We start from the raw sequence: 23,340 nt of genomic DNA, 5'->3' as shown, positions 1-23,340 counted from the left end.
TAAGTTGTTGCATATATGTCGTTTTGATGGACTAAAATATACGGTAAGTAAATAATAATGTTAAATTTTACCAGTAAGCACTTACCGGGTAAGTGTTTGGTAAACGATCCCTAATTTATGTAAACCATACAACTTTTGGTGAAATTTTGAACTATTTTGGGTAATTGCAATATTAGATATGAAACGACGCAAAAAGTATAATGATTTGAAATGAATGAGATATTTATAAAATAACTTGAAAAATGTAATCGCTTTTACAAAAAATAGTATTTCAAATTTCTTGGGTTATTCTAATATTTTTAAAATATGTAATTAAAAGATTGTAAATAAAATAAAATAATTAATATCGTGCAACTTACAAAGTCATAGTTATTTACAAAAAAAAAAAATTCACCCTTATATATGTTTTTTAATAAATAAATCATAATACTTTTAAAAATTGGTTACTTACATCATTTCAACCCAAAAAAATGTTACATATCATGGTTTGCTTGCCTCAAATCAAATAGGTAGGAAAACAATTTTTAAGTCACAGTTTCCCCGATTTTTAATCCATCCAGATAATTGTTGAATAAACCTGTTTATAATTCATAAGGGTCTAACAATATTATTATTATATTGAATTTAACATGTAGTTTGGTAATATAAAAAAGGTTGTTTTTTTTAATAAAAAAATGAAGACATATCATTGTTTTATTTAGGATGTGTTTGAGATTGCTTACAAAAATAACTTATTGATTTATTTCGATGTGGCACCGGTAATAAACATTTTTGAGTGTTTGAATAAACAACTTATACCGGTGCCAAACCGGTAATAAGGAGTTTTTGAAAAAGTTAAACTCTTCTGGTTTATAATAAGTTGATAAGTGTTTTTGTAGAAAAAACATAACATAAATTTATTTAATTGATGTTTTGGTTTTTTAGGTTCAATAAACGAATGATGTGACTTTACGTAATTGATGACTAAGACAGAAACGGTGAATTTTAAGACGACAACATTTTATTCAACGAGGCGAAATATCGAATATCCGATTCAAATAAAGTGGTCAAAATAGTAATAAAATAGAATCAGATTTAGTAATATTTGATTTGAGCCGAGATGTATACAAATTTACACCTGAAATCTTCAAAAAGTAATATGTGATAAGGTTTTAGTCGATCGTTATCATTCGGGTGGTGAGCCGTTATTACTGAGCAAAGCCGACGCATTACTGTAGACGGCCATAAGGTTTGAAAAAGCAGCAAGAGCAATCATGAAAACGCACAAGATCTTGTCCTTCTTACTTGCAATGCCGTAACAATCCCTAATGTATACCAAAACAATTTAGATTTATCAGATATCAGTCGCTACTAGAGTAGAGATGCACAACGCCTAATATATGGTTTTTTGGTCTCGAATTTGTGCACAACGGTTCGTTTGATTGGGCTTCACCTGGATTTTTCAGGCCTTGGACCGGGCTTTCAACAAATTTTCGGGCTTTAACCAGGTCTTGGAGTTAATATCATTCCAATTGCCATCACAAAAAGACATAAAATCTAAGCTTAATCGGGCTTTTAGGCATGGCTTGGGAGTTGGGACAGGGCTTACTCGGACAAGATTTCTTTTGTCGGGCTTCAGTTCTAGGTCTTTTTAGTGCATCTCTAGTCGTTACTGTAAAAAATGTCGAGATTATTTCTTAATAAATTTGGCTGAGGTACTGTCCTTTTTCCAAAACAATCCCACCCTCATGTGGGTTTTGGGAGAGTTGGGTTGTATACAGATCTGACCTCTACCTTAAAGTGTAAACCGACTAGATCAAGATTGAAGAAACCTAGAGATTGGTTGATTGGCCCTAGTAATATGGTTCGACTTTTGACTAAATGAAGGCAACTTACCGAAGAGTGATGGCAGAAGGAAAGATGAAGCCGATACAAACAGCCGCAGTCGCTCCGGTGAACTCAAAAGCGACCCAAATGCTCGGTATAAAATTCGCACCCAAAAACACGAGAACCATGAGTCCAATAGTGACCGATGCAAACCTCATGTTATCCAAAATTAGAGGCCTCTTATTCGGAAAAAGTAGCCCATCCATATTCAGTCTTAACGGAAAGAAAACAATCGGAAAAACCAGTATAAGGTGGGCAGCATAACTAACACGAACAATATCATTAAGCAACAAGCTATATGGGACTCCAAGATCGGTGTCAAAATTGGTTAGCACATCATCAAGGGTTCCATCGCCAAATAAGAGGAACCCGAAGAGGCTAGTCATTATATATACGGTTGAACAAAGAATAAGTGAAGCGCGTACGACTGCTTTTATCTGCGTATGATCTTCAAGCTCATTGTCTATCGAGTGAACTGTCAATTTCAAAAGTTAACTCAAGATTAGGCATTGTTGGAGTCCTACATCACCCAGACTTGGATCATTTCTCCTCGGTATATATTGGAACCTCCATTCTCTCCTAAATGGAGTAATTTAATGGGGATCCACATACGCTCACAAGGTATCAGAGCCAATATCTACCATTATAGGGACTCGACACTCTGAGACAATCAGTGTCTGTCTAACCTCCTTTGAAGGGGGTGGATTGAGTCCAGAGTGCTCTTTTGAAGAGTAATCTAATGGAGTTCCACATACTCTCATATGGCATCAGAGTCAATGTCTACCACTCTAGGGACTTGACCCTCTGAGACAATTTGTCTTCTTAGCCTCCGTTGGAAGGGGCATGTTGCGATGTTGGGGTCCAACATTTCTGGACTTGGCCATTTCTTCTCTATATATGTTGGAACCTCCATTCTCTCCTAGAGGGCTCTTTTAGAGAATAATCTAGGGTTCTACATATTCTTATAGTCATCATTATCATCAATAATGTTTATTGTTTAGAAGTTAGCTTGCATACCGTTGTAGTGGCAAATGTAAGCCGTGACAAGAATGGGAACAACGGTGAAGAGATTAAAGACAGATGCAAAATCGACAACTTGAGGAAAAAGCCTAGGCATCATAATGCTTCCGATCATCAACTTGAAGATCGTGATTCCTGCAATGATAACAAGAAAGACAACGGCTAGTGCCATCGATAGCGCAGACGTATATCTCAGTGAATCTGCAAGTATTCAAGAAAAGATCGTATAAAAGATCTTTGCAATAAAGATAAGCGAAAACTGACATTGCAACAAAAGATTAAGACCAACCTATGCGCTTAAGACCTGCCAAAGGAGCAAATACAAAAAGGGTGGTTACAAGAAGAATGAAAAAACGACCATTCCACCAGTGTTCGCCAAACCATTCTTGCAAGACACCAGCATGGTGAATTCCGTTTGAATTTATTCCAGAAAGCACGTCCCCTAAGTGTTATTCGAAACAAAGCATATCAAATTAAGGGTAAACTAGTAATCTTGAAATTATCCCTCCAAAGGTGCATTTGGTACATGGGGCTGGACAGACAGGACTAACAAGACAAAAACATGTTGTACCATATTTGGTGCGACATTAGCCTCTAACAGGATAGGACTGAGTAGAATATCATTTTTTTGTCCCACCAAAGTAGGCGACACAAATATCATGAAGATGGACAATGTTGGTAAATTACTAAACTAGTCATGTAAAATTTAAAACCCTACAACCAGGCCCGTTCCTGACATTTTTTAGGCCCTGGACGAACATAAAAACAGGGGCCCTACTGCAAGAAACAAGGCTTTTAGCAACGACTTTTGTTGTCGCTAAAAGTCCGTTTATCATTGAAAATAATATATAACAAAAACATGTTGTCGCTATAACTTGCGACACATGTCATCGCTAAAAGGTCCATCGTCAAAGCTCACTTTTCTTGTAGTGACCTTCGGTAAATACAAAAAAAAAAATTCAATAGATGTTTTTCATTAGTATAAAATTGAGTACAAGAAATGCTAATAATTTACTGAGTAATAAAATCTTATTTATCTTTATTATAGATATATAAAAGTGTACTTAAATTTACGTGCTTCTTATTAGGTAATTTTAAACCAAGAGTATATAAACTATGGTTGATAATTTTTTATAAAAAGTAAGAATTTTTAAATTCTTTTAGACTACTATATATTTTAAGGGGAAAATTTGGGCCCCTGATATTTTTGGGCCCTGGGCGTGCGCCCGTGCCGCCCTCCCCCAGGGACGGCCCTACCTACAACCTTGCATAATTCTTTCACCCAGGGATATTAGACTAGGACATGACAGGACTAAGGGTCTTTTTGGTTGGTTTTCTATTAAGTCCTGTATGGGTAAAACGTTGTATGTCTGGATTAATCTGTCTGCATAAATTGAGAAGGTTTTTGTTTGGGAGTACTTTTTCTTAGATGGAAAAAATGTGTTTCTAAATAAGGAGGGACAGATTTTGGAAAAAACCTGGCTTTCTGCATAAAGCTCTCCCCTAAAAACTTACTGGATAAGCCACTTTCTATATCATTAAGTCACTACCAAACATTCATGTATGGCTGACGAATAAGTTGCGAGTCCCATTAAGCTGCTAATAAACATGCCCTAGGTGGGACAAAAACACCAAAACAAGTGGAACAAAAATCATGAGGATAGGACAAGATTAGTAAATTACTAAATTACCATCCAATTAAAACTCTAAAACCTTGCACAATTATTTCATCCGTGCATTCTGTAGGCTAACTGGACCGGACAGGCAAGAATGAGTTACACAGGTGAAAGATTTGTGAAACACTTTTTGATTTGATATGGGTAATTTAGTAATTTACCAATCTTGTCTCATCCATCCGGTATTCGTTCCACTTATTTCGGTAAATCTCTATCAGTCCACCAAACAAGTTTGTCCTGTGTAACATACGCACCCGAACTTAATGAGTTATACCTATGATAATCATGTAGACAACAAGAACGCCAATGTTGTTAACTAGCACACAAACTTGCAGCAAGATTCTACCAACTTTACCAAATTCATCCTCCATGAGACCTCCATAAGAAACTGATTTCCTAGCCCTACTGAATCGAATCAGAAGATCAATTGACGATTCTGTTAGAAATGCCATAATAATAATCAAAGCAATTCCAGGTATAAGACCCAAAACTTTCATGGTTGCAGGTAAGGCCATTATCCCAGCACCCACAATTGTAGTTGATAAATTAAATACTGCACCAGTAAATGAAGCTCCATCAAATTCTTCAAGACCACCATCTTCCTCTTTCTTAGTGGGCAACAATGGTACTTTATCATCAACAATTACTTGCTTCCTATTTCTCGATCTATTCTCGTTGCTAGGGTTTCTGATTTCAATCGTCATTCGGTAATCAGATTTCGATTTCTTAGAACACAATCTTCTTAGGCTGAATTCAAAACAATTACGATTAAAATTAGCATTTTCCCAAATGCTCAATTTCTGAATTGCCCTAGCATCATCTCGAACACAAATGCTCATGAAAATCCGTAATCAAATTAAGTACCAAAAACACACATCGAGATTTTACCTGGAATTCTAGAAACCAATCGATTTGAATGGATGCAATCAGCAAGGGGAAAAACATGAGATCTTCAAGATCTACGAAAACATCAATCAACAATGTCGATTTTCTCCTGACCGGCGGTTGACGACGGTGCCCTGAAAAACAATATTAACTGTTACATATGAAAGGTCTCGATACAAGTTCGACTAAATTAAAAATTTACCCCAAAAGTATTTATTATGTGCAAGTTTAGTCCAAAAGTTTTAATTATTGTAATTAAAGTCTCAAGTAGTCAATTTTATTATGATTTGGCCTATAATTAAACCCGAACTCGAAGCAATCCGAAATCCAAAATCCAAAAATCAGGGCTTGATTTCCATATATGAAATCCGATCGGGTTTTTGATTTTTCCACCCGAACCCGCCCGATGCACACCCCTAGTAGTACTAATATAATATCTAACATAAAGTAGAGGTAAATATTGACTCCAAATATCAATATAACAAATATTTAAATACAATATGTCTACGCTGGTTCAAATCCAAACAGGAATGAGCAAGGACGAAATGACAAGTTAAGTTATGAAACTAAAGTTTATTTTCGAGGGACCTGCTTATTTCCAATTCTACCCTTCATTTTGATGCACAAACATTTAAGGGTTGATGAGATGGAGAAATTTTTCAGTGGAATAATTATACATTTATAAAACCGTGTGTAAAAGAAAAATTGCCATTCAGTTAACAAAAACTGTAATGATTATATTTCTGAAACGGTGTACATTTTTGTTATTATAGACACTTATTTTAGGATAACGGGAGTAATTTAATGAAACAAAGTAATTTAATGTCCAACAAAAGCAATCACATAGCGGCCACCTACGTGGCTGACATAAGAAACAATTGTCGTGATGGCTAACAAGTATTATCCTGTGCGAATATGTGGAACCCTTGAGAAGAGAATGGAGATTCCAAGATATATTGGGGGAAATAGGTCAAAGTAACAAAGACTATTGTCTCAAAGTGTTGAGTGGGGGCTAAACGCTTGAGGAGAGGATGGAGGTTCCAACACATAGTGGGAAAAATAGGTCCAAGTGTACCGATATGGAACTCTTAACATATCCTATATCCGAACTCAAAATATGATGAATCTAAGAAATTAAAGCAGATGCTCACCTCATCTAGCTTAATCCCTTTGCATCTTCAATTCTTCCATCTCACTTGGAGTGCCGCAATGAATAGCACCCTCACTCGAAACAGGCCTGGCATTCCAAGGTTGTGTTCGTGATTGGGAAGCCAAGAGCTCAACGTCAGGAAAAGATCCCTGAGAAGTGTGGGTAGGCTCGGCCTCAAATGTACTTTGCTGCAATGGTACATCCATGGAAACTGCTCGAGCAGCGCCATGATCTGTTGCTTTGAAGCCAGCAAGCCATTCAAGTCAGATTCTACCAAGTTCTGTACATTTGTCAGCAGTGCTGGGGCAAAAACAATATTACCCTCATCAACAGAACCATTTTTTATGGGCGGAGATTGATCTGCAAAGTTATCTGCACCGCAATTTCCTCTCTGTTCGGAAAAAAATTGCTGATCAGTATATCTCCATGCAATAATGATATAATACAGACAATCACTGAGCACGTTGTTTTTAAGAAAAACCGTCAACCTGATCACCTGATTCTCACGGTTTTATGGGATGAAGCGATAACTTAATCAACTTAACATAATTCAATGAACGGCATGCGCTCAACATAACTCAATAGAAGTTACAACAGCCTGGTTCCTCCTTCCATCTACATTCAATTAAAAACTTCAATTTCAATTATGCATGCACACATCTAGATACATAATGCATGTATGTATAGATTGGAAAGGTTTTTGTTTGGGAGAGGTTTTCCATAGATTGAAGGAGCGTGTTTTTTGATTGGAATTGACATATTAAGGAAAAAAAACTTAACTTTTTGTATAAAGCTCCCCACTAAAAGCTTAATGAATAAACCATTTTTTATATCATTAAGTCACTACCAAACAACCATATATAGCTGACCGAATAAGTTGTGAGTCCTATTAAGCTCATTAAGATGCAAACAAACATACCCAAAATGTAAGCAAGCCCAACCTCTACCCGAGTAAACGAAAAATTGCATCCAATCAACTATTTTATTCGGTCAAAGAAATTCATACTTAGGAGTTGAACTTGTATATAAAATCAGTATCAACCACATAACTTGATACCTCCACATCATTAAATGCAAACATCAGTATGCAAACTTGTTCTCTATCCCAAGAGTAGAACAACTGTTTCCATGAAGTAATACTGCACTTCTTGCAGATCTTCTAATATCTCCTCATCATTAAATGCAAATATCAGTACACAAACATGTCCTTTATCCCAAAGAATAGAACAACTGTTTTCGTGAAGACAAACTGCACTTCTTGTAGTTCTTCTAATACCACCTCATCATTAAAGCAAAAATCAATTTGCAGCCATATCATCTATCCCAAAAAGTAGGCAGTTGTTTCCATGTTTCCTTGAAGACAAATTGCACTTTTGCAGTCCTTCTAATACCACCTCACTATTAGATGCAAAAATTAGTACACAAATACTCTCTCTATCCCAAAGAGTAGAACAACTATTTCCGTGAAGACAAACCGCACTTCTTGCAGTTCTTCTAATACCTCCTCATCATTAAATGCAAAAATAAATACTCAAACACGTCCTCTATCCCAAAGAGTAGAACAATTGTTTGTGTGAAGACAAACTGCACTTCTTGCAACTATGATACCTCATCATCATTAAATGCAAAAATCAGTATGGTGACATGTCATCTATCCTAAAAAGTAGAGAATTTGTTTCCATGAAGACAGACTGTCTTCTTATACCTCCTCATTATTGAATGCAAAAATCAATATACAGACATGTCCTCTATCCCAAAAAGTAGAGCAGTTGTTTCCGTGAAGACAAACCGTAAATCTTGTTGTTCTTCTTGTACCTCCTCATCATTGAATGCCATCTCCCTTGTTAACTCATCCAACTTCTCATAGATGTCTTTGCATCTAGGATGAGCTTTATCCCCAATAGTAAACATGTGCAACTCAGACTTCACTTCAATCCAACTACAACCTGGTTCTTTCTTCAACCCAATATTTCTCATTTTCTTTCTAATCTTTGACATCTCTTCCCACATACCAACATCAGCATAAATATTGGCTAAAAGTACATATGCACTAGAGTCTTGTGGATCCAGCCGAAGAAGCGAACTTGCGGCCTCTTCGGCCACGTCCACATTCCTTTGTAACTTGCAAATCCCGAGAAGTGATCTCCAAATAACATCATCAGCTTCAACGGGCATTTCGTTTATAAGCTTTAAGGCCTTGTTGACTTGACCCGAACGGCCTAAGATATCAACCATGCATGCATAGTGTTCTAATTGAGGTTTTAATCCATAGTCACTAAGCATTGTGTTAAAGTATTGCAAACCTTTTTCGACAAGCCCCACGTGTGCGCATGCTCGAAGGACCGACACGAAAGTGGCGTGGTTTGGCTTCACGTTGTTGAGTTTCATGGATTCGAAAAGAGTTATAGCATCGTTTCCGAGTCCGTGGTGAGCGTATCCACAGATCATGGCGTTCCATGTGACGAAATCACGATTTGGGGATTTCTCAAACATCAATCTTGAATCTTGCATGTTGCCACATTTCGAGTACATGTCGACAAGAGTGCTGCAAATGAACACGTCGGATTGCATTTCTTGTTTGATGATTTGGGCATGAACTTGTCTTCCGAGATTGACGGTCGCCAGATTCGCACAAGTGTCGAGAACTGTTGCAAACGTGAAGTTATCAGGCTTCGTTCCCGTTTCCAACATTTGAGAAAAGAATCTTTGGGCTAATTCGCCTTCTTCTTGATTTGAAAACCCCGAAATGATTGCGTTCCAAGAAACCATTGTTTGTTCCTTCATTCGTTCATGAAGCTTCTCCGCATCTTCAACTTTCGCACATTTACAATACATATCTACGAGCGTGCTCCCAACAAACGGCTCCAAACCCATCCCTGATTTCAAGATCCTTCCGTGAATTTCCATCCCGTAATTTAATACTTGTAGACCAGCACAAGCTTTCAAGACACTACCGAAAGTGAATTCATCAGGTTCCATACCCGAACTTAGCATCCAAACAAGCAGATGAAGCGTTTCATCTACGTTTCCATTTTGCTCATAAGCGGCAATAATTGCATTCCAAGAAACCGCATCTCTTATTTCCATCTCGTCAAACACCCAACGTGCTTCACACAAAGCTCCACACTTTCCATACATATCAAGAATCGCATTCTCGACACAAACATTAGAGCAGAACATACTCTTAATCGTTAACCCATGTAATTGCACGCCAAACATATACGCTTTGATCACTGCACACGCACTAAACGCACCTGATAAAGTAATGTCATCAAAACCAAGATCAGTGTTGATCAGATCATGAAACAGCTGCAAAGCTTTAAATCCTTGATCAACACGAGCACAGCCTATTATAATGGCGTTATACGATTGTCGATTATGGATTGATAACGTGCGAAATAGAGTTTTGGCATCACATAACCTGCCACATTTTGCATACATATCCAAAGTTGCAGTTCCTACTATAGTATCGGAACCGAAATTCATCTTTAAGGAATGGGCATGTAATTGAGAACCGAATCTTAACGCAGATAAGCCTGCACATGACCGGAAAACACTAGCATAAGTCGATTGGCTAACTCCAAACCCGTTCTTTTGCATATTCTTAAATAGTTTCAAACCACCCAAGAACTCATCATTTTGAACACAACCAGCAATCAAAGCACTCCAAGAAACCCAATTCTTCACGGGCATTTCATCAAAAAAGCTTAAAGATTCCTTCAGTTTCTTACATTTCGCATACATATCTACAGTTGCACTCCCAGCCACCACATCATGAACAAACCCCATCCGAACAACAAGTCCATGAATCTGAACCCCTAATCCATAATCCTCCAAGCCCAAACACGCCTTCAAAACCACAGCAAATGTGGTCGCATCCAACCCCACACCCTCTCTTTGGATCTGCATAAAAACTTCGATCGATTTCCAACAACTACCATTCTGTAAGTACCCTGAAATCAAAGAATTCCACGAAACCACATCTCTTTGAGGCATCAAATTAAACATCATCTGAGCCATGCTCATGCACCCACTCCCAGCATACCCAAAAACCATGGCGTTCCAAGAAACCGTGTCTCTTTGAGGCATTCTATCAAACACCTTATGGGCATACTCCAAGTTGGAACATTTGATATACATCTGGATCAAACAATTCGTAACAAAGACAGTAGGTAGAAACCCGGATACAATCATATGAGCATGTGCTTCTTTTCCATGATCGAGGGCCTTTTGATGTGAACATTGTTGGTATATGTGAGAGAATGTTCTTTTCACGAAACTGGTCAAGGGTTTGGGATTGAAGAAGCTACCAACAGTATGTATCTGGGTAGAGTATTGTTTGGGGGAAAATGGAATGATGATTCTTGTGAAGCAGAGGTGAGAATGGATGAGTGGCTTGAACATTTGAAGTCATTCATTGGGCGGTTTAGACCGTTATCATTCTTTGTATAAATCCTTTTTGGAATGAAATTAATGTATTGGGTCTCTATTTTGAATTACACTCCGTCATAATATTCCTATTACACGTTTTTTTTTAACTTGTAATCATTGTTCAATAATACACTTTATTTATTTACTTGTAATTATTGTTTAATAATACCCTTTATTTATTTTAATTTTTTTTAATATTTTATACATTTAATATTAGTTAATAATTCTTATTTTAATTAAATATTATTATTTTTCTTCAAGTTTAGATAATTCTCTAAAAACTCTAATTTATTTTCTCAAAATATTTATCTTTAACGAACCAATATATAAATGGAAAGAAGAGAGAGAAATATATAATTGAATATTTTAGTAATATAATTAATATTTTAAATCTTCAGAATAAAAAAGTTGTTGGTATTAAATGTAATTTTTTTTTTGATTTGGAAATTTTGTTTTATTTTAAAGGAATTGGAGATGTAGTTAATTAAGTAAAAGGTGGACTCAAACAATCAATTGGTCACTTGGAGTTTTATGTGTTTAATTAATAATTAAAAAAAACCAGTTATTAGATATTAATGTTAAAGCAAAATTCAAGAAAGAAATTGAGGAATTCAAGATTTCTTTTAAAGATAGGAAAACTAAAAAAAAGATAATGATGGGTAGGTAGCGTAGGAAATCTAAGAAAAATAATGATGGGTAGGTGAGGTTGAAAGTCAAAACATATAAAATCTAAATAATGGGGTGCAAACCATAACACCCTTTGAAAAATTAACGAAATGGGTCATGTGGTTGTACTTTTCTGACGGTTTAGATCCCCATGCTAGTGACTGCTACGTTTGATTGTTAACTGACCCCAACTCTGATCACCCTCCTTGTTCGTCACTACGACCCCTTATTAGGGGTGCTAAAAACCCGACCAACCCGATCAATCTAACTCAATGCAAAATAACTCAACCTGAAGCAACCCGATGTCTAATCGAGTTGAAAAATTGTCAAACCGTAGGTGTTGGGTTGATATTGGGTTATTATTATTTGAACTCAACCCAACCCGATGAACCCGATATCCTTTTATTTCTTGGATTTAATATAATTGTTGAATTTTTATTAATATATACATTAGACAATTACACTATCATGTATGCTTTTCATATATACATATTTTCAATCTATTCATATCTCTATATAACTCATTCATATATGTTCAGTAACTGTGGACATATATATGTAAATTGAGAAAATTAACTGAATGTGATGTACGTAAGAAATATGGATAAGTTGTATCAAATGGTTGATGATGAAAAAGAAATTATGAGTAGAGAAATAACATATTCAAGGTTTGAAGAATATTTTAATATACTAAAGTATCAACCCGACCAACCCGTACGGGTGTGGGTTGGGTTACACTTTGGTTTGGATTGGGTTGGGTTAAGATTTTTCCAAACCGCAAGCATTGGGTTGGGTTGTTCAAATGTCTTCAACCCGATCAACCTAACTCGTGATCAACCCCAACCGCAAGCAGGAGGTGAGGAAAGCATCACGATTTTTCTGATTTAGCTTTAGGTTTTGATCTAAATCCGACATGAAAGCCGTTACTAGCACTAGCAACTCCTTGACTCGAAACAACACAAATCAATAACCTTGACTCAAACCTGTGTAAACACATTTTCAGGTTCACAAATGAGCAAATAGCTTGCCCTTGTAATGAATCAATGATTATTGAAAGAAACAAAGCATGCACATCAATGGCCAAAATACAAACACTCAGTACATGGATTTGCCACATCCTATTTTCTATGGTTTTCTCCGCTTGATAATTTCTATTAGTTCAGTTGTTGGCTTACACCAACAACAAGCGTCCTCTGTTTAATCTATTGAGACATACTTGCATAACTTTGAATGCAAGTTCATTTGGAAGGAAGCATAACCCGTGGTTAACCAAGAAGATGCATTCTATGTGGTAGACTTACTTGTTGGCTATTTTTCCTTTGACTGCATGATGAATTCTGTTGCTATTTTTCCATTGTCTAGAAGAAATTTGGAAAATAGTGGTTTAGAACATGGATTCAACATTGTTGATGATGTTTATATATGTATACTACAATACAAAATGTCCATGACACATCAACACAACACCTTGGCATTTCATCAAACACAAAGCGTGCATCTTCCATGTTTAACAGACAACACATGATTGTAACCCATAGAACTCTCATATAGAAAAAAGAAACCCCAATTTCAAACAATGCCAACGATTGATAAATGAAATGGGTAGCTTTTTTTTTTCCTCTGGAATTCATTGATAAATGCAGCACGAGACATTTTGATTCTGAAATCAAGAACCCGAAACAACGATCTTGTTTTGTTTTATTCTTCATCCATCTTCATGCAAGTTTTATAGTTTATTGTGATTTTAAATCAAGAACCAAATATCATCTAAATTTAAAGTTGATATGTTCCACTGGTCAAAGCTTTTGAAATGAAATAGCCCGATAATAGTGTTTTTAAAAAACGACTTATGCATTAGTAGTTTGTAGTTTTACAACTTATAACTAAAATATAAATTCCGACGTTTCCGTTTAAACAATCTCAAACATAATTAAAAGCATTTGCAAGAAACACGATAAGAATACTCAAAACTACATATTCCATTATTTGACGTATGCATGAAAAACAAGTTGATTTATTTTAATTTTAGAAAAATGGAAAATTGTAGATTCAGAGGATTTAGCACATGGATCAAGGCTTATGAAATTAATATGCACCATGATAACCACAAGGGTGGTGCCTGATTGGTTTGAGTTTGACTCAAAAAGTCAAAAGTACCAGGAGGTCTCAGGTTCAAATCCAATGAGGAATAAAAATCTCCTTGTGGCCACGTTCAAATGCGGTGACTCCAGGCTATCTGCAAAGCAGGTAGTCGCCCTGAGATTAGTCGGCTCGCATAGCGGGTTGGATATCCAGGTTGATAAAAAAAAATGCACCATGATATTGTTGAGATATTGAAGTATCAAAACCATGTATATTGTAACTATCATATACATACACAACAAAATGGCCAACCTCAACCTAAACAATATTATATACATAACACAACAAAATGGCCAACCTTAACCTTAACCACGCTGAGAGTTAGCATTAACAACTTGTTACTGAAAGTTCACTGTAACACCGTACAACTATCTTCTATAGAAGTTGGTTTGACAAGCAACACATCTCCCAAATGCAATATAGCACGCAGTACTCGATGAACATACCGATTTATTGTTTTCCCCCGACCTATACGACAACCAAGTAACAGATCATTTATCTAAGTTAGAGAAACCTGAGATAGGAGAAGGAAACATTATTGAAACCTTCCCTGTTGAAAGAATTGTGATGTTACAACAAACAGAGCCACCATGGTTTGCTGATATAGCAAATTATAGATTGTAGCGTAAAACCTTCTGATGAACCTAACTTAGATGGTCCTATTATTAGTGTGGTGTGCTAATATGTTAATAAATATAACAACTTGCTCCTTGATTTTCATATTACCATCATCTATTAATCCACCACGAGTTATAAGCAAATCACACAAAAACTGCAAAAACATTTATATCCATTCGCAACTCATTTATACAATTTACGTCACTTTCTCGTGTAATAAATCAACTGCATTATGGTCATAACTTGAGTTCTAAAGCTATATACAGAATTTGGGGATTAACTTGAGTTCTAGAACTATAGTATAACAAGTCAGAAATTTATTTTGGGGAATAATTTATCAGTCTCTTTCTGATTTCCCTGATACACCTAACGACCTGATTAGAAGATGAGTGGATTGGATATGTTTTAGTTTCTACAGAGGAACAAACCTATAGCTCATTAAAGTAAAAGTTGGCTCAATTGCAAATAATTTATCAGTCCTTTAGAAACTGAACTTTGATATTTGAGTGTTTCTCCTGATGATCTTTGACATTTGATCATCAACATTAAATCAAACAGCACCCACCATAACTACAAGGGTGATGCCTGATTGGTTTGAGCTTGACTCCAAAGGTCAAAAGTACCAGGAGGTCCAAGGTTCAAATCCAACAGGAACAAAAATCCCCTTGTGGCTTCGGAGGTTCAAATGCGGTGACTCCGGGCTATCTGCAAAGCAGGTGGTCGCCCTGGGATTAGTCGGTTTGTATAGCGGGTTAGATATCCAGGTTAATTAAAAAAAAAAAAAAACAACACCCACCATAAATACTCAGAATTACTTAGGGGCCGTTTACTAAACATTTGTCGGTAAGTGCTTACAGGACAATTATTCTCACTAGATTAACATAGCAAGGGCCAATAATCTTATGTGGTAAGAGCGATAATTATGATGGAGAGTCTTACCCGGTAAGTGAGGGTGACGACTCTTACCCGGGTAAGCGCTTACCGGGTAAATTGTTGCATAGGATACCGTTTTGATGTAATATAATCTTATCCGATAAAAATAAATTATAAATGTTGATTTCTACTGGTAAGCATTTACTGAGTAAGCATTTGGGTAAACGGCCCCTTACTCATGCATTTGTGACTCCAAGTACATCCCATTATTTATACAAAACTGTCACATCAACATTGTAATCAGTTAATGTTTCACCAGATTATTCAGATACTTAAATATTTAAAGTTTTACATCTTATATATTAAAACATAAATTTTAAAAATATATTATCTAAAATAAAAATTAAATTAAAATACGTTATTTTTTCATTCAATTTACAAAGTGGTGAAATAAGTTACGAATGAAAGTGTTGATAAAATCTAAATAAACTTCTAGAAGCAAATTACTTGGAAATCTGTGGGCAAAAATAGGACGAAGAAAAAGAGAAAAGGGAAGAGAGTGTGGAACCATTTGTCAAAGAGCGTGTGCGAAGGAGCAACGAAGTCTTCCTCATCATTTTCGTCCAAAATCCTCTTCATCTCCTTCCATCTTTTGATCCAGCTCTGTTAATGGCAGACATGTCGAATATCCAAGCTTTATCTCTACAACCCAATACGCCACAACACCAGGTACTCGAAGAAGAAGAAGAAGATGAAACAATTTCGTCATCTCAACAAACCCTAGATAATTCCATAACTAACTGTTCTAGTTTGGTTGAAGAAGAAGAAGAAGAAGACGACGACGATGATCTTGTGAACGTCGACGAAGGGGATGTTCTTCCTTACACCTTCAATTTCGATCCGTTTTCACCTCTAAATTCATCGTTTTTCGTCCCTTCTCATCATCATCATCACAATCCGCAGGTAAACTCGAATTCGTGTTCTTGTTGTTCATGTGAATCTGGATCTGAATCAGAATCAGAATCCGATTGTCCGGATTCAACTGTTTACCCTGATTGTTTATACGGTCATGAAGAAGAATACGACCAAATGGATTTCATTACCGATTTGTTCGACTCTCGTGGAGAAATCGAACATGTTTCCGGAACCGATGAAGGAATTAGCGTTTCTGAAGCGATTAACGATCATGATGATGATTTTGTTTCGAGTAATATCGAGGAGCTAGGGTTAGGGTTTGAAGGTGGTGGTCTAAGAGTTGTAGGAATCGAATCTGAATCCGACTCTGGTACAGACGAACCAGGTCAAGTTAATGATCAAAACGATGAAAGAATTCAAATCACTGATATGAATCATGAACATTTCTGGGATTGTCCCACTTTCGATACTGCTAGGGTTGATGATAGAGATGGGTTGAGTTCAGTGATCGATAGGATCGAAGATATATCGGTTTCATCTGACATTTCATCAGAAGGAGACTCTGCAGTTGGGGTTTTGGAATGGGAGATTCTTTTGGCTGTTAACAACTTAGAAAGAGATCTTGAATTCGAAACTAATGGAGACGAAGGGTTTGTATACACAGCTGAATTCGATACTTTAATCGGTCAATTTGTGGAAACCGTTAGAGCTTTAAGAGGTAGCCCACCGGCTGCTAAATCCATAATCGATAATCTTCCATCGGTCGTATTGAAAACGAACAATTCGAAAGACGGTGATCATGATCCTGTTCATAATCAAGATCATGATCATGTAATCTGTGCAGTTTGTAAAGATGAGATTTCGATGGAGGAGAAAGTGACACAGCTTCCATGCCGACACCATTACCATGGTGACTGCATCGTGCCATGGTTGAGTATTCGTAACACGTGTCCTGTTTGTCGGTTTGAGTTGCCGACGGATGATGTTGATTACGAGAGAAGCAAGAACAGGGTGAACGACAACGAGTTGGTAGTCGGGTATGGTTCTGAACTTTCACCTTGACATTATAATACTTCATATGATATCTGTAAATAGTTTGATGTTAAGTTTGTTGCATTCTTTTTTTAAGGTTGTGGAATGTGGAGTTTCCTTTTTCAACATTGTGTTAAATGTTTATGTTGTTAATGAAAATAAACCAAAGTTCCTGCATTGTCATCGTTCCCGTACAATTTATATGCTTTCCCATTCTCTACCAACGTACAAACCGCCATGGACCTATAGTTTTTGGGCATTAATCTGTGCTGCCGCTCCACTCTTTAGGGTGGAGGTCTGGTTATATCTCACCCTTGACCCCGAGACTCCACCTTCGGGTGGGATACATTGGCATGTTTGGTTTGGTTTAGTTTGGTTTAATTTAGGGGTTGTTTGGTTCGTTTTCTATTAAATTGTGCACAAATAAAGTTGTTTGTGTGGATCAATATGTCTTTATAAATTGGGTTAGTTTTTGTTTGGAAGGTTTTTTTAATAGACTGAAGAAGCGTGTTTTTAATTGGGAGGGGCATGTTTGTAAAAACTTTGCTTTTTGCATAAAACTCTCCCCAGAAGCTTATTGAATAAGCCACTTTCGATATCATTAAGTCACTACAAAATAGTCATGTATAGCTAACCAAATAAGTTGCGAGTCCCATTAAGCTCATTAAGCTGCTAACAAACAGACCCTTAGTAACACTAGGTGTTTGTTGGACTAAGTGGCTTACTCGAGTAAGTGAATACCAAGTCACATTACCTTACCGGATAAATATGGTAAGGATCAAGAATCTTATCTGTAAGAGCGAGACAAGGACAAAAGTCTTACCCGGTAAGTGTGGGCGACGACTCTTACCATTACCGGATGAATATGGTAAGGATCAAGAATCTTACTCGGTAAGAGCGAGAAACGGACCAAGAGTCTTACCCGGTAAGTGTGAGCGACGACTCTTACCAGGGTAAGCGCTTACCAGATAAATTGTTGCATACGATACCATTTTGGTGTACTAAAATCTTATCTGGTAAGTAAATGATAATGTCAAACTTTACCTGTAAGTGTTTGGTAAACGACCCCTAATTTGGTCTTGAGAGTTTCTATATTATGAAGGCTATTATGAACACGAAGGAGAATGAGAGAGTTCTTGAAAACTTTATGGTTTATGTTTCTTTGATGACTCGATGGATGATTAAAAATGAGGAGCTTTCATGATTTTTTAGGTTAAATGCGGAACAAAAAATCTGTTTACGTTTGACATGACAATAGACTGAGGCATGACAATACTAAGTGGGAGAACAAAATAGGTGGAATAGAATCCAGGATGATGGTACAAGATTGATAAATTACTAAATTAGTTTTGTTAAATTAAAATCCTAAAACCTTTCACAATTCTTTCAGCCACCTACCTCAGTCTCGTTCATGCCAACCTGTCTAGTCCACTCCAGTCTAGTCTTGTCTGCCTACCAAATTCACTTTCGATATATGAAAAGATGTACTAGGAGAAATTAAAAAATTCCAAAGAACGGTTTACATTGCGTAGGCAAATTGTTGCACCACATAAAACACAAATGCGATGACACAAAGTGGAGTGAGGGTCAGCTCAACCGAAAATTAAAGACTAGGCCTTCAGGCTCCTTATAGGCCGCCAGTTCGAGTGCTACAAGAGATTTTCCTAATTGTTATCTTCAGGGCTCATGGATTAATAGAATTGTGCACAAGCTGACCCGAACACCTACAGTTACCAAAAAAACGCAAAGTGCATTTTGCCATAATGTAAATACGTGTTCACTAGCTTCTCCGTCTGTATCCCCGACAAAATTTGGCCGCATCCGAGTGTATTCGAAAAGCACAAGCACGGGCCCAGCCGAGTGCCGTAAATTACAGGTATTTCTGTATCCGTTGGTTTTAAGATTTGCTACCGTAGGTACACAAAATGGGTCGAATGAATGAAATATAGCGCTTTGACCAGTTGTTCGTTCTCTCTTTTGGTGTAAACGTAGTTGTTGGATATTTGGAATGGCCCATCGTAGTTGTGGGCCATGAATGATAGATGTTAATGGGCTTTGTAAGATACCAGCCCAATTATGGGTCTTGTTAAGATTTAAAGACCAAGTTCATAGTTTTTCTTACATATTTTAGTTATATATTCGGATAAAGAGAATTTATCGATCACTTGTATCGACTATATCACTTTTATTTCATTTAACGCAGGCCATCAATAATGGTCGGGATCCCTTTGCCGTGCTTGTCCAAAATGACCATCATCATATATAAGTCGGTCAAAATTAGATGAAATATAAAAATAAAAGTATGCAATTGATAGGGTCAAGTTCAAACGAGGGAGAGAAGTTCCAAACTCACACATGATTACATGTGACATGAATACGTAATCACATATGATACAACACATGTTGTCTTTACCGACATATAGCGGATGACCTTTTGGTCGCGTTCACCAAGTCACCAGCGTCCCTCTTGGACATGTTGGATCAGTTATGTGTTCATATCACATGTAATCATATATGATCTTGTAACTTTTTGCATTCTCGTTTTCTTAAAAATAATCGATTTCTTGCATGATCCACACACTCGTGGTTGATATTCAAACATATAATAAAAAAATGCATGGGATAGAATACATTTAGGAGGATCATGTATGACCACCCACATATATTATGATTGAAAAAAGTGATTGGGATGCATACGATAGCAAAACAAGAGAAGTGGGATTTAAAAAAAAACACAAAGGTGTCATTAGATTCTTCTTCACCTTTATATATACTTAAAAAACTTAAGAATCACAAAAGGTTGTCATTATCTTCACTTGACTCTTATTGTACACAAAGAGCCAATGATAGAATGTAGAAGCTTGATTTCTAAGAAATGCCCCACATTTGTGTCTATCCAAATCTCAGTTGAGAAATTCAAACAGTCGAATTCAGCTCTTTTAAGATGATCTTTACTGACTAGTAGAATGACTGTTTCTGTGAAGATCCTGACTTGTGAAAAGTGTTTAAGAAGGGTAATAGCTTGGCAAAAAGATTGAAAGAAAAACCAGAGCATCCACAATGGAGGCTTTTTTATACGCTTTTCAGCCACAATCACAATTTTGAAAAAACACTGGACCATCTGCAAGACTCCAAGCCACGTCTCTAAAAAACCACTAAAAATGGGTTCATCCCCACTAAAACACAAAACTCTAAAAGCCCCATTTTTTAGAAGCTATGAATAGTATCCCTCTAAATATAGCCGGCTTTTTTACGTTTTAGTGGTGGGATACTGGGTTAACAAGCAAATATCCTTTTGCTTGTATGCACAACCATCTGCACCCTCATAAGCTTGAGTGCTCTAAAACAAATATAAAAGCTATACTAAATGCTCTAAAAGAAATATAAATGGAAAATTGACCAAAATAGTTAATCTTTCAGAAAATCTGAGTTTATGCAAATGCTTGCATAAAGTCTGCCTAAGTGCCTGTTTGTTAGCAGCTTAATGAGGTTAATGGGACTCAATTTATTTGGTGAGTTATACATGACTGTTTGGTAGCAGCTTAATGATATAAAAAGTGGCTTATTCAGTAAACTTTTTTTTTAGGGGGGAGGGTGTTATGCAGAAAGCCAAGTTTTTCCTAAACCTATCGCTCCCAATTAAAAAACTTTCTCCTTTCATCTATGAGAAAACCCTCCAAACAAAAACTTTCTCAATATATACAAAACAGATAAATCCATACAGAACTTCATGAAAAACCAACCAAACAGCCCTAAAATGGTAATTCAATTGAAAAAATGACTAAAAAGTGATTTAGTAAGGTATATATATGCTATTTTGTTCAATTTCTCATTGCATATTTATTTATTTATTTTGTGTAAGGGTTTTAAGAATGGTTAGCAAAGTACTTTAAAGTACTAGTACTAGTACTAGTAGTGAATACTTCTGTACAAGTGGATGTGTTATTGGTTTCCCTCCATTCCATACCATATGCATCCAAAAACACAGCAACCCCACTTTACACTCCACATTTTATTTCATCACAAACTGTAGCTCATATTTGATGTGTAATTATTATTAGGGAACATCATTTGGTGCAGGAGCCTCCTCATCTTTCATCTTTACGTTATAATCAGGGGCGGATGCAATGGTAAAAATGAGGGGGGAAGGGATCCCAGTCAAAAACTCAAAAAAAAAATCATAGGTTAAAATTTAGGTTTTACATGATTTACCTTTCACTTCCCTCTATTACATTTTTCCATGGGCCCCCAACCCCACTCGAAACCATTACTCTAACAAAAAAAATCCGTTGAAATCAATCAAAAAAACCAAAAAAGTTATTCGAAATCGACAAAAACACTAAAAAATCCCTCGAAATCAACCAAAAAACCTTAAAATTCCCTCGAAAACGTTGTAATTAGGTTAAAAACACATCGGACGATTTTGCGGGTCTTTAGTTTACCTTAAAGGTGACTCCACTGAACCAAAATCCTGGATCCGCCATTGGTTATAATGGTGTTTTCATTCCTCATATATGGAGGACCAAATAGACACGTTACCTCTTGAAGGAAAAAAAACATTTACTTTATATTCACCTAAAATTTTTCTTACAAAATAGCCGAGAAACCGCAAGTCAATACTATAAGGCACTTTTCTCTACGGCTTCTAACAAAATCTGACGGGCCCGCGCAAAAACCATTAGAAAACCGCAAGTTATGGTATCGTAGTCCGTTGTGTCTAAGCACAAATTAAAACCAAATTCGCGAGCTGCTAAAACCACAACCCCATGTTGCAGCTTATGAAACCGTAAGAAAAAGCGTTTTGCAGTGTTGACTTACGATTTCTTGACAATTTTCTAAGAAAATTTGGTCCGGTGGCTATAAAGTAAATATATCTTTTTTTTATGTGGTTCTTTATGATATAACCTCAAATAGACTCCTAAAGTTATTGAGCAAATAATTAAATAAGAGGTGTACCTATAATTTCAGGTGGGATATACTGGGTTTGTATAGTTTGATTTTGTATTTATCTGAAACAACTTATGTTTTTTTACAAAAGCACTTATCAACTTATTATAAGTCAGAACGGTTTAACTTCTTTAAAAACTTCTTATTACCGGTTTGGCACTGGTATAAGTTGTTTATCCAAACACTCAAAAGTGCTTATTACCGGTGTCACACCGGAATAAGTGAATAAGTTGTTTTTATAAGCAATCCCAAACACCCCTAAGTGTTGTGTATTAATGATGTTGGTAGGTTAAGTGGGCAAAGATTTTATGATTACAAGTATGAAGTCGATATGGGTACTTTTATGTGACGGGTGATCCAATATTTGCACGACAAAGTAAGTATCAAAAAGGATTACCGGTGTTTATAATCGAGGGTGCATATCTTTGTTGATTTGAGAGTAGTCAATCAGCTTCGAGTCCTCGAGATTCTTCTAAGCTTGGCTGTGTGGGTACAAAGCATGGTGAAGATGTCACGAGTCAGATATCAAGTTAATTGATTAGAAAATTAGAATCAAAATTCAGAAATCATAACATGACAAAAATACTAGTCGTTCCCTACTAAAAAAAAGGTATCACCGATGGATTTTTCTGGCGAAAATTCCGTTGGAAATATTCCCGACGGATCCCAAAAATGTCAAACAAAGTCAACGTTTATCCATATCCGACACAGATCGCCCACAAATCCCCCACTGAATTTTTTGGAAAAAAAAATTAAAATTAGTTAAAACCGATTTGGGACGGATTTGTAACGGATTTCTGACGGATTTTTTACTTATTCAAAACCGTCACAAATCCGTCGCAAAATTTGTCTAATTTTTTTAAATAAATTAATTAGCGTTAATCCAAAACAATTTCCGACGCAATTTAATTTTTAATAAAAACAAATCAAATTCCGTCGGAAATCTGTCGGAAATTGTTTTGAATTAACACTAATTAAACCTTTATATATATATATATATATATATATATATATATATATATATATACCTTTGTTAGGAAAAAATTTAAAAAACAATTTTTTTTAAATTTCCGACGGAATTAAATTTTTTAAAATAAAAATTAAATTCTGTCGGAAATT

General features: G+C 36.2%; 3 protein-coding genes across 3 annotated transcripts; 1 reads left to right on the top strand and 2 right to left on the bottom strand.

Annotated features, from left to right (window-relative positions):
* Nucleotides 1-1,100: 1,100 nt before the first annotated feature.
* On the bottom strand, nt 1,101-6,774 carry LOC112513387 (amino acid transporter AVT6B-like). Its single transcript, XM_025119627.1, has 7 exons — nt 6,599-6,774; nt 5,451-5,581; nt 4,837-5,309; nt 3,176-3,328; nt 2,884-3,087; nt 1,876-2,341; nt 1,101-1,304 (listed from the first exon to the last, which is right to left on the bottom strand). Exons 3-7 carry the CDS (start codon nt 5,264-5,266, stop codon nt 1,166-1,168), a joined length of 1,392 nt encoding a protein of 463 aa, XP_024975395.1. The 5' UTR covers nt 5,267-5,309; nt 5,451-5,581; nt 6,599-6,774; the 3' UTR covers nt 1,101-1,165.
* Nucleotides 6,775-8,299: 1,525 nt separating this feature from the next.
* On the bottom strand, nt 8,300-11,001 carry LOC112513640 (pentatricopeptide repeat-containing protein At3g02330, mitochondrial). The gene has a single exon (XM_025119967.1). The coding sequence runs from the start codon at nt 10,999-11,001 to the stop codon at nt 8,326-8,328; it is 2,676 nt and encodes an 891-aa protein (XP_024975735.1). The 3' UTR covers nt 8,300-8,325.
* A 4,888-nt stretch (nt 11,002-15,889) lies between these two features.
* LOC112512694 (E3 ubiquitin-protein ligase CIP8-like) lies at nt 15,890-17,450 on the top strand. Its single transcript, XM_025118794.1, has one exon. It carries the CDS (start codon nt 15,997-15,999, stop codon nt 17,302-17,304), a length of 1,308 nt encoding a protein of 435 aa, XP_024974562.1. The 5' UTR covers nt 15,890-15,996; the 3' UTR covers nt 17,305-17,450.
* The last annotated feature ends 5,890 nt before the right edge of the window (nt 17,451-23,340 follow it).

This window comes from Cynara cardunculus (assembly GCF_001531365.2).
Source record: "Cynara cardunculus var. scolymus isolate 2C chromosome LG 5, CcrdV1, whole genome shotgun sequence".
Classification (NCBI taxonomy): domain Eukaryota; kingdom Viridiplantae; phylum Streptophyta; class Magnoliopsida; order Asterales; family Asteraceae; genus Cynara; species Cynara cardunculus.
This window is presented reverse-complemented; position numbering and strand designations above follow the sequence as displayed.

Excerpts from the sequence above, each read along its gene's own strand:
- LOC112513387 (XM_025119627.1), bottom strand. The coding sequence starts at position 5,266 with ATGACGATTGAAATCAGAAACCCTAGCAACGAGAATAGATCGAGAAAT. Across the intron at positions 3,088-3,175 it reads GGCAGGTCTTAAGCGCATAG|ATTCACTGAGATATACGTCT; the intron begins GTTGGTCTTAAT and ends GAATACTTGCAG. Across the intron at positions 1,305-1,875 it reads CCTTCTGCCATCACTCTTCG|GGATTGTTACGGCATTGCAA; the intron begins GTAAGTTGCCTT and ends GGTATACATTAG.
- LOC112513640 (XM_025119967.1), bottom strand. The coding sequence starts at position 11,001 with ATGTTCAAGCCACTCATCCATTCTCACCTCTGCTTCACAAGAATCATC.
- LOC112512694 (XM_025118794.1), top strand. The coding sequence starts at position 15,997 with ATGGCAGACATGTCGAATATCCAAGCTTTATCTCTACAACCCAATACG.